This window comes from Rhipicephalus sanguineus, chromosome 4 (genome assembly GCF_013339695.2).
Source record: "Rhipicephalus sanguineus isolate Rsan-2018 chromosome 4, BIME_Rsan_1.4, whole genome shotgun sequence".
Taxonomy (NCBI): domain Eukaryota; kingdom Metazoa; phylum Arthropoda; class Arachnida; order Ixodida; family Ixodidae; genus Rhipicephalus; species Rhipicephalus sanguineus.
In genome coordinates this window covers 155,408,079-155,418,826 of record NC_051179.1, presented here as the reverse complement: position 1 = coordinate 155,418,826, position 10,748 = coordinate 155,408,079, and the positions used below count along the sequence as shown (strand labels likewise).

Genomic DNA, 10,748 nt, shown 5'->3' with positions numbered 1-10,748 from the left:
CGATATCGTATAGTGTAGCTATGCCCTCCAGACGCTCGTTGCGACGCAGCTGCGGCTCAGTGTCGGGACTTCCTTTCAGACCATTAAATACGTCTAAGCTAACCTTTCTTCATGTCTCGTCTTACGAGAAAGATTTGCTGCACGATGCAGAGCCTTCACGCTGCTTTACCACGGCGTGTAAAGGGCGGGTTACGTATTTCACGAAACACAAAAGGATGCAATACAATAGCGCAAGACGCCCTATCCAGGCAAACGCAGCACGGATACGTCTTTCTGAAGGTTCTTTGTATGTCACAGGCAAGGACGTTGCTGGGAAGGGGGTGGCCGTGCTGTCGCCGGATTACTGACATTTCAGAACTTGTTGTCTTCTTAGAAGGTGAAGGACAGACAATACAGTCCCAAAATTGACGACGGTGGTCCGCAAGGCCATAATCTGCGTGGCGCGTGCGAGATAAAGTTACCCATAAGGGCCTGCGCTCGCGTTATAGCGCAGTGCGAAGACACGCCTCAGGCGCAGACGGGTTATGGCTTCCATCAATTGGTACCTGCCGCTCCTGGTGGCGTTAGGTAAGCAGGCAAATTGATTATATTGTAGTGTGGTGCGCACACTGAAGACTTTAACACCTTTAAAGGCTTAAACAGGGTGTTTGGGTGTCCCATCAGTAACTGGCGCCCTCACGTCAAACGCGTAAGATCGAAGCGTAGGTAGAAACAAAAACTATTATCTAGCTTCTCGCCTTTTCATTGCAGCTGAATACTGCGATAGCTACAACAGAATACGCGAAAAGTGCAATACATGATTTTCCTGGCTCCACTTTCCAAACAGTATGAAACAATTTATGCACACAACGTGGTCAGAATGACTGTAAAGACTTTAAAGACGCCTGTTCTAATTGTACAGTAATGCGACGAAAGGGGTAATTGATTCATGTTTGCTTGGTGATGCGCTTACGATAGGGAGACGTTACAAAGTACACAGGACACAGTGTTAACAGAACGAACGCAAAAGACGAGTTTAACAGGACGAGTTGCGCTCGTCCTGTTAACACTCTGTCTGTGTACTTTGTAACGTCTCCCTACCGTAAGCGCATCACCAAGCCTCATTGTACATGAAGTTAAAGTTAATGTTAAGTGCAATATTTTTTTTCTTGCAGTCATAAAGAGAAGTTTGTTGTTCATGTAGCAACGGAACACTCCTAAGAGTGTAATCTTTTAATGTAATTGAAAAGCGCTACCCTCTCTCGGGCTGGCCATTTTAATGGCACACGTGACTGCAACAAGCATATCCACAGATACACTACTATTTGTTAAGTATTTCTTCGCTAAGGATGCATTGTCTTTTGTCAAATCAACTGGTTCTTGGCGACGCTATGCGCAAGACGAACGGCATGAAAATAGTGAAAAGGACCTGTCCGATTATGTGTTTGAAGTTTTGCAATGATGTCCTGGTACTATGGTTCATACGCAATGCCGACATTATTTGTACGCGATTGCTTGATGGTTTTGGCATGAACATTTGTAACGGAAGAAAAATAACAGTGATCACAATTGGAGTGATTTATATCGGTTCTGCAGATAAGGGATTTATCGCAAAACGAGGCTAACTCTACCGGCAATGTTTCAGCGGAGAAAAGAAAACACTAGGATGGTGTAAGGAGAAACCTGAATATGTGGACAAAAAGCGCCTTCAGGAAATATTCTTGAGGGGCGAAACGTGTAAGCGCTATAGGTTCTCAAATATTGCTTGATTGTTCAGTAATATATAAACTCAACTCACGAATTTAACGCAATAATGCTTGTGATTAAATTACACGGTTTCTGTAATTTTTGATACGTCACAACTTGTTGATCACGTCTAAGCAATCTGTGAGAAACAATGACTTTGAGAACACTGCTCTATGGATAGTGGGTGTTGGGAACAGCTGTGGGCCTAATAATGATATATAAGTGGAGTCAATCAGATGTAACATTACGTGCCGTATTCTTCGCGTCAATTTGTAACCGCTTTTGCCATAGCAAGGTGCATGCTTAAAGGAGCTGGCCTCTGAACTTCATTGTACCGCACACAATTATAAACAGCCACGTGTTCTGCGGTGGCGTCAAGAATGCAGACCAATATTCCAAAAAACTTTCTAACGCTAATCCTGTTCGTAAGAGCAGAATGATGTTATCCTGCCTCAATACTGAACGTAATAACATCAGTAAGTGAGAAGCCGTCATGTTTCTTCATTTTGCGAACCTTTGTCTTCTTTCTTTCTCTCTGAGAAAACTTGCTTACAAATCATCAACAAACTAATTCGCACTGGTGTCGTTCTTTTCCGGTGCAGTTAATATTTGATTATGCAGTTGTTATCTATGAAGGCGAAGAACCTATATGCTTCATCAAGTGCGAGAATGGACCATCGGTCGGAGCAGGGGTCATTAAGCTTAAAAACTGAGAACGCACGTCCCAGGCAATCGCGAGCTTCTCTAAGGCATAACTGAAGTTTTGGCGCCATGTGCACAACTTCATAATCAACGCATCTCCGGATTTTGTGGTATCTGATCTTTTACATTCGCCATTGGCTTCCGGTGGACAATGTGAAATATCACAATGCATGGTCTGCTCGTACAGACTCTACCAAGAGGCTTAACATGTTGGCATTCTTGCAATAAATTCAAGAAGGACAGAAGTTTGGGGGCCTGTTTTATGGTTCGATGCCAACTTATTCAATCAACAGATTTAATTCCAAGAAAAGCATAGCGAGCATTATTTTTAGTTTCTCATTGAGCATATCATCGCACTGCAGAAACAGTGCCGAGTAGCCACGCATATTGCAGCTCCAGCGTCGTCCCACAAACATATACTGAGTATATTCCGCGGTTGTATATAACAGAGAAAAAAAAAAGTCACAGCTTCACCAAGGGCGAAGCAATGAATGCGATAGCAACAAACTGGAATGTTATACGAAGTCAGGCTAACAGCTAACTCTTTTGGATTCAATCTCATTCACTATACAAAACGCTGTTTTAAGCGAATGCGGCCGCTTCAGAGTTCTAAGTGGTTTTCGTGCTCTCGGCACATAGTATGCGGTGGGTGCACACCACTTATATGAGCCGTCAGTTATGTCTATCGAGATAGCGCGCACGCCGGCGCTCGTGACCGCGCCCCTATGAACAAAGTTTGCTGTTTCTGTCGAGCGACGCAGCCCCCCTCCCTCCCCCTCACCCCAGCGTCGCCCCTTCGCCCCACGAAAGACGTTGTGGTGTTTCCTCTCTGCTTAACGAGCCATCGGCCCCAGGCCTCACACGCGGGACGATGTCATCGCATCTGACCTTCGTGTGACGGATATTACCGGCTCTTTTCAACTCTGCTTGAGCCAAGGTCATCCCCAGTGCCCGCGTGTTTTTACTTGCGCGTAGAACACACGACGCGAGGGGCGATGGTATTGCTTTGGATTTTATGCGGAGCATGACGGCGAGGCCAACGGCAACGAAGACGCCGACGGCGACGGCAATAACCCGCCAACTGTGTCCGTATAATTGCTAACGTAATAAAAGTTACACGATGACAACTCGCTGAATCTCCAGCGTAGGCCACGCCCTTCAGGGGCGCGACGACGTGCAATTCTTTATTTCGTCTATGCGACATCGTCGTCTTGACAGTGTCGTAACGTTCTTAGGGACGCATGTTCTTACAGCATCTGTCGTCAAACTTGAACAAATTTCATTCAAATGGTTTAAGTTGTTGTAGAATGAAAAGACTTTTGCTTGTGTACATCTGTTGGAGGGAGGAATTGGAAGTTTACCTAGAACAAAACTATCGTCATAAAAATACCTAGAGCAACCCACACGAGCCTAACATACAAACAACATCCAGTTAGTCTTGTTACACTGACCGCCTATCCGCCCACTTACAATAACAATGCGAGTTACATTAAACATTTAAAAGTTAATGATACACAGTGAGTGCGAATTCATGCTGTGGACATGAGTAATGTCTCATAGATAATTAAAAGTTCGTTTTGTTGTAAGTTCAGAGATAGGTTTGTTAGCAATGTGGGGCATAAACGTCGCAATTTTCTAGAGTGGTATGCCAGCAGAACCCTGATTTTGCTTTTGTTTTCGTGCGAGAACGTCTCAGAGATTTTTCAAAGATGTCTTTGAGATGTGCAGCCTGCCTGAAAGTTGCCCAATTTTTTTTCTAGTGACGATCTTCAGCGCTGGAACGTCCATAGGAACTACTGGTCCTCTACTCGTGAAGGCTGAAGGCATAAAAACAATTACGCATTCAAGCGACGGAGGGGTAAAGGGCGTCAAGGGGATCACCGTCAAATCCGTTACAAGCAGTGATTTATTGAAGCCGGCAGCTCCGCCTAGTCCCAAAGATCTTCCCGACGACATCGATCCTTTCGCGCTCGCCCCACCGCCATCATCAAGCGTCAATAACAATGGCCCATTTTTATCACCAGGAAGCGAAAGAGGAGGATCCAATGTTCAAGGTGGGGAAGGAGAAACGTTCAACACTGTTCAAAACGGCGCCGGAAGTGTTACCAAAACAACGGTTACCAAAAGCGTTGTATCAGTTACCCACCCCGGTGGTTCAAACGCTCTGCCAGGTGGCGGTAGTAGCCTTACATTACGGCCCCTTAGTCCAGGAACCACTATACCGGGAGCACCTGGAGGTCCGAATATCTTGACAAGTACAGAAGTCAACCGAAACGCATTTGTTGGCTCAACCATCACCGGTGGAAGACAGGGTCCAACAGCTCACCTACCTTCCAACACACACGGAGCTCTAGTCGGCCTGAGCAATGTACCAGCTCCATCTGTAATAAATTCGAGAACTTCCAATATCCATTCTGTAATTACTACAGGAGTAAACAATTTACGTCCTGGTGCTATTCCTCCGGTTCATGCCGCTCCCTCAGTCGGTGTCACAGGAAGCGGTGTAGAGGTCGAAGTGCCTGGATTTACTACAGGACTTGACCGAAGATGGAAGTGGGTGCTCGGCCGGCGAACCGGGATATTTCCTCCATACATCCAAGCTCTTGATCCTGAAGTATTGTACTATAAACTTGGTTACCAGCCTCCGAGCCTCCCAGGACTTCCAGAGCCCGTGCAGAGACTCCTTAACAATATTCCTGTTCAGCCTGCTGGTAGCGGTATTTATGGACACAGAGGTTCTACAACATTGATTGATATCATTCGAAAAATTGCGAGAGTCACGGCCTTAAAAAATCTTTTGTCCAGCAGTAAACTTTCTCATAAAGCGAACCAAACAAAACTGCTCACCTCTCTTATCGCAAGTGAAACGTCATCTTCATCAGGGGCGTCTCCCATAGAGCGTCTTCTGCTCCAGAGTGACTCACAATCGTCCCCAATTCAGCCAGGAATTTGGAGCAGTTTGGTCTCGCTGTTTGGTAGCGACCCCTATGGATTCTCTTTTCGCAGCCCTTACGCTGGACGGTTCGGTTCTCCATATAGCACCTTTTATGGTGGGACATATGGTAGTACTTACGGCAGCCCGTGGTCGACATTTCCCGGTGCACCATTTTCAGGAAGTACATGGCCATACTACGGCAGTAGTCCGCTAGCACCTTTCGCACCATACGGCCTCGGATCGGGACCTTATTCATCTTTTAGTACATACGGTGGCCCATCGGGACCATCATACCCTGGTTTTCCAAGTTACGGCGGAAGTTCAGTGACAAAAAGCATACTGAGCACTATTTCTGGAATAAATACCGGAAGTACTGGCATGCCTTACGTAACGGCGCCCGACGGAACCCTTTCGCCGCTAATCGACCAATTCTCGACAACTACTAGTAGGGGTTATTACGACTTGTCTGTACCAGGCAGCTCTAAATCTTTGACCGAGAAGTTGATCGATGTACTTGCACATCCTCGTCAATACCCACTAGGTCCTGATGGAGAACTTTTGTACAAAAATGATGCTGCCCCGTATGGAACCGGACCACTGTCTCCGCTATTAGGAGGCACAAACAACCCATCGTACAATCTCTTCAGAAATACGGCTACATCAAAAACGACCCTCGACCGGTTGACAAGATCTGGTGGCATATATCCATACATTTTACTGAAGTTGCTCCGTAGCAATCCCCGATCGCCAACAATTAACGCTATTATAAAACAAGTGATAAATCAGCGACGACCATTTGGAATATTGAGCTCATTACTAAACAGCGTGGGGCCAAACGAAAGTGAAACAGATGGGGCCCCTCAAATGATATCGTTGCTTCGAAAAGCAATCAGCAATCCGAATGACATTGCAGGTCAGTACTTAGCCCGACTAGCGGGAATAAGTCCAGAAACATTTGGCCTTTCCTCAAGCAGTAGAACATCCTTAGACCCCACCACAAATACATTGACGCAGCTTCGGGGCCTTCGTCAACCTACCGAAGGAAGTCCATACGATTCCCTCAATAAGCTTTTGCTAGGAGCAGAGGAACCATTAAGCCGTATAAGCTCACGTATAACACCGGAAACGTATAACACGTTTACAGATAGGCAACCTCGGTTTGCTGACTCCATGCTTAAAGCAGGCGAGCCACAAAAGACAATTGTGGGAACAAAAGAAATAATAACAAAAAGTGTAAGTCCTTCGAACTTGTACACTTCGGCGTTTACGCATCAACCTATCTCAAAAACGCAGGTTGTTCCAAGTACGTATTCGTCTAGGGCACAGCCAACGCTAGCATCAATGATTACGCCCATTACATCGGGCTTACATGTCACGGGGCAGACGGTTCAACCATCGTCTTCACTAACACTACTTGGACTTAAAAATATGCCAGGGGCGTCCAGTGGCACCTTTCCACTCTATGGAACTTCGGCCCTTCATCCCCAATTTGCCACTGGTACACGAGTAACCACCACTCCGGGTGTGTTTGTCAATGGCCAGTTTGTTTCTTCAACGAATGGAATACTGGGAAGCGCCCTCGGCCAAACAGGATTACCAATAACAACGGCTGCCTACACAGCTGGTATTCCAGTTACTACTGGTTATCTATCAGGCACAACCACTTCGCATCCATATATCCTTGGAGGTTCTGAGATAGGCGTCCACCCGCACTATGTAGTTGAAGGCCATGAGGCTCCCGGAACTCGTTGGCAATTGAAAGTGTGGCGAAATCATCCAGGCGTGTCCACCATCATACCGGGTGTGTCTGGTTACACTTCGTATGTTTCTGGCACTCCAACCATGGGACTTGTGGGATCCCCTAGCCTAAGTGGCATACCAGTGATTGGGGGAACCAGCTCGCACTACATCGTCCATGGTCCTGCTGGAAGCGCCGGCGTTAACCACATTATCAGCTCAGTAGGCACAAACCAGCCATCTGGTACATATATGCCCCATACCCAGTCTGTTAGCAGAACCATATCCGGAAGCAGCATGTCCACAGGCGACAGCTTTACTACGAGTCCTGGCAGCACCAGCAGTACCGCAAAATACTACTACAGCTCATCAAGCGGAGGCAACGGCTATTCGGGAGTTGGCTCTGGTACCAGCGGAGGCATCACTTCAAGCCTACAAGGAACAAGTGGAAACAGTGTGTCATCTTTTGACAGCAACAGTGGCAGCACCGGTTTGACTGAAGAGAATTTTTCTCAGACAAAACTAAAGTGAGAAATCTCGCATAATCTAGCAAACCTTAAATGGGGATTAATGCCGACAAGCGATTATAAATAGTTATTGTACATTAATAATTTTAACTACTGCGTGAAGGCGTGCAATTGTCACTGAATTGCGATTCGCTCACCATTTTCAGAATAGTGGCATTGGTGATGCGAGAAATAAAGTTTATATTGAACAAACTTGTTGCGTTCAGTGCATTTTTTTAAAACTCAGTCACTGAAATAAAGCAACCTAATGTGAATTATCATTATATTTAAACCTTTGGACCCACACTGACATTTACGGGGTGTGTTAGAAAAGTAATGAGACTGAGTTTGTACTGCCAGTCTTTAGTTTCTTAGACAACAATGTTATTCCCTTCAAAGCACTTCCCTACACCGGAGGACCGTTGTTCCTACTCTTGGTAGCATCGCTGGAAGTCTTCAACTGATATGACTTTTAACTGGTCGGTCACAGGCTTTCGAATGTTCTCCAAAGTTCCAGAATGACGTCCTTTTAGGCCATGTTCCAATTTCGGGAAAAGTAAGTACTCAAATTGTACTCAAATATTGTACTCTAATATCCAAGATTTATCACCTGTCATCACACAGTTGAGGAAGTCTTTGTCATTGGCAATCCGCTAAAGAAGATCAACGCGTACGTTTTTTTAGATTGTCCCTATGTTGCACTGTGAAGTTTTTCGGTATCACTGGCACAAATCGTTCACATGTTCAAATCGTCTGTCAAAACTCGATGTACGGTGAAAGTGCTTAATTTAACTCTCCATACATCATCCTTATTCTTAAACGACGGTCTGATCTCACACGAGCCCTCACAGGTTCAACGTTTTGGTCAGTTTTTGAAGTTGCAGGTCTCCCTGAGCGAGGTTCATCTTCAACGTTTTCTCAGCCCTCCAAGAATTATTTGTGCCAGCAGAAAACGTGTGCTCTTGATAAACAATGTTCCCATACGCTAGTTTCATTTTTTCAAAAGTCACACTCGCGGATTCACCAAGTTTAACACAAAACTTTATGGCACAACACTGCTCCAAATTCCAATGCTCCATTTCCGTAACGCACAACAAAAACACAGCTTCACTTATGGCACTGTAAAGACTACTGTGTTAGCTCTACGGAGTTGTAACTCGGACTGAGGAAGCGGAAGGGATAAACAAATCGGTCTAGCACAGGCTCTTAGACAAAACATTGCCAGATCGCCCGCAGTGTTGCCAGTCTCATTACTTTTCTAACGCGTCTCGTATATTTCATTTTATTAAACTGGTTATACTTTTTTTCCTGTGATAGCGCTTGTGTGGCGTGTTGTGCTTGTTTGCACAAGAAACTGCTACGCGCAACAAGCTAGACTCATTGACAGTATTAATCACACTTGTTCTACTACAATCGCTCTGTCGTCTGTCATGCATTATGGCAATAGGATCTGTCACGGTCCACGCCATATACTTGATTTCCCGCATAAGAGGAGACTCAAATATTTATTCGGCTTGAATAAATATACATTAATACAGGCATGAGACCCCTAAATTGGTCCGGCTGCGCAACCAGGCCCTTCGTCGTGACTGAAAAAGTGGTGGAGCATAGATTAAAAACATTGTACTGATGCGCCGTGTTTCATTGCTGCGAATAAATGGTCTTGAGGATGACAATAACGATGTTATATAGACACTACTATGCATATTGAAAAATGCGACTTAACTCCTGAGAAGCTTAACGGCCTAGAAACTCTTTAAGCCCCGAAACCACGAGCACTACAGGGCAGAAATTAGAAATTGAATGGTTCCCATAGTGAAACGCGAAATATCGCTTGGAAGATCGCGGCTGAATGCATGCTCCTTTGTAAAGCATGAAACCAAACAAATACAGGCATTCAATTGACTTTATATGCTTGAAGTAATAAGGAGCGGTCGTGTAAGTATTTTCACAGCAGCTGTCAATGGAATTAGATGTGAAATAATAGTAATATCTGGGGTTTAACGTCCCAAAACCACGATATGATTATGAGAGACGCCGTAGTTGAGGGCTCCAGAAATTTTGACCACCTGGGGTTCTTTAACGTGCACCTAAATCTAAGTACACGGACCTCAGACATTTTCGCCTCCATCGAAAATGCAGCCGCCGCGAACTAAATGTGAAAGCGGCTGTGTCTGTGAGGTAAGCAGCTGTGCGGCTGGGCAACATTGAAGTATACCTACACGTATCCCACACGCATCCCATTATCCCACAGTCTGCGTGCAGCAGGAACAGGTCGTAACGAATAAGGTCGTACTTAAGTTGAGAAAAGGGAAATATGTACAGATGCCTAAAAGAGTTGATCAGAATGTGTTGTTGTGACAGCAGCAATACAACCTGCACTATATTGTTGAGGTCGCTGCAGGCGACTTCTTCAAAAATGGACGGTGCCAATGCAGAATGATCTACGTTGTAAACAGGGCATCTGTAACACAAAGCTTATCAACCTGTTTCTATTGAATTTCCATAGTAGCGCGACGTGATTCGTCAAATGTTTCGTTTTACGTTCAAATCGCCTGCCGGCCACGTGACGTCACATAGTGCATGAAAACATGTCATGCTAAAATTTACATCTGTGCGGTTGCCATTTTTATCTTTGGAGCCACGAGGCCTCCACTAGTAGTGGAATTAGTAGGTTCAGGCCAAGTTCACTGGTCTGTTTAGCAACCACCAGAAAAGGGCTAGGGCTGAGCGCATCAGAGTGACGTGCACACCCACGCGTACATTATCAAGGTAAGAAAGATTTGAGTACAGTGAGCTACTCTGATTGCAAAAGAAGCCGTGTATAACCAGCGGCTGTCGCTCTGGCGCAGGCTGCCACGAGCTAAAGTATAATCACGTTTCGTTCAGTTTTATGAAAATATAGCTAGTCGCGCGTCACCAACTGTCACTTCATACTGCGCACAGTCGGTCAGCTTAAGACAATACATAAATTTTGCACCACGGTATTTTTTCACTTTGTACTTTGGTTGCATGGTTCCTAGCTTGATCACATCCATTCTGCTGCATAAATTCCAAGACAAGACGTCAGTCCAACACGCAATGTTTAGGCGAAACTATATTAAACAGACCTTCCATAGCCGATGAGATGTCTTTTTTTTTCA

The 10,748-nt window shown here is 45.3% G+C and overlaps 1 protein-coding gene across 2 annotated transcripts in view; it reads left to right on the top strand.

The window, feature by feature from the left end:
* The first annotated feature begins 380 nt into the window (after window positions 1–380).
* LOC119390839 (nuclear pore complex protein DDB_G0274915) overlaps window positions 381–10,748 on the top strand; it is a 100,850-nt gene continuing 90,482 nt past the window's right edge. Inside the window, exons 1-2 of one of the 2 annotated variants that reach the window (XM_049414958.1) lie at window positions 431–567; window positions 4,188–7,818. In XM_049414958.1, coding sequence (XP_049270915.1) covers window positions 525–567; window positions 4,188–7,630 — 3,486 coding nt within the window. In that variant the 5' untranslated portion in view covers window positions 431–524 and the 3' untranslated portion in view covers window positions 7,631–7,818. Of the gene's footprint in view, window positions 568–4,187; window positions 7,819–10,748 lie in introns of those variants that run through there. The other variant, XM_049414959.1, reaches the window with a different exon arrangement.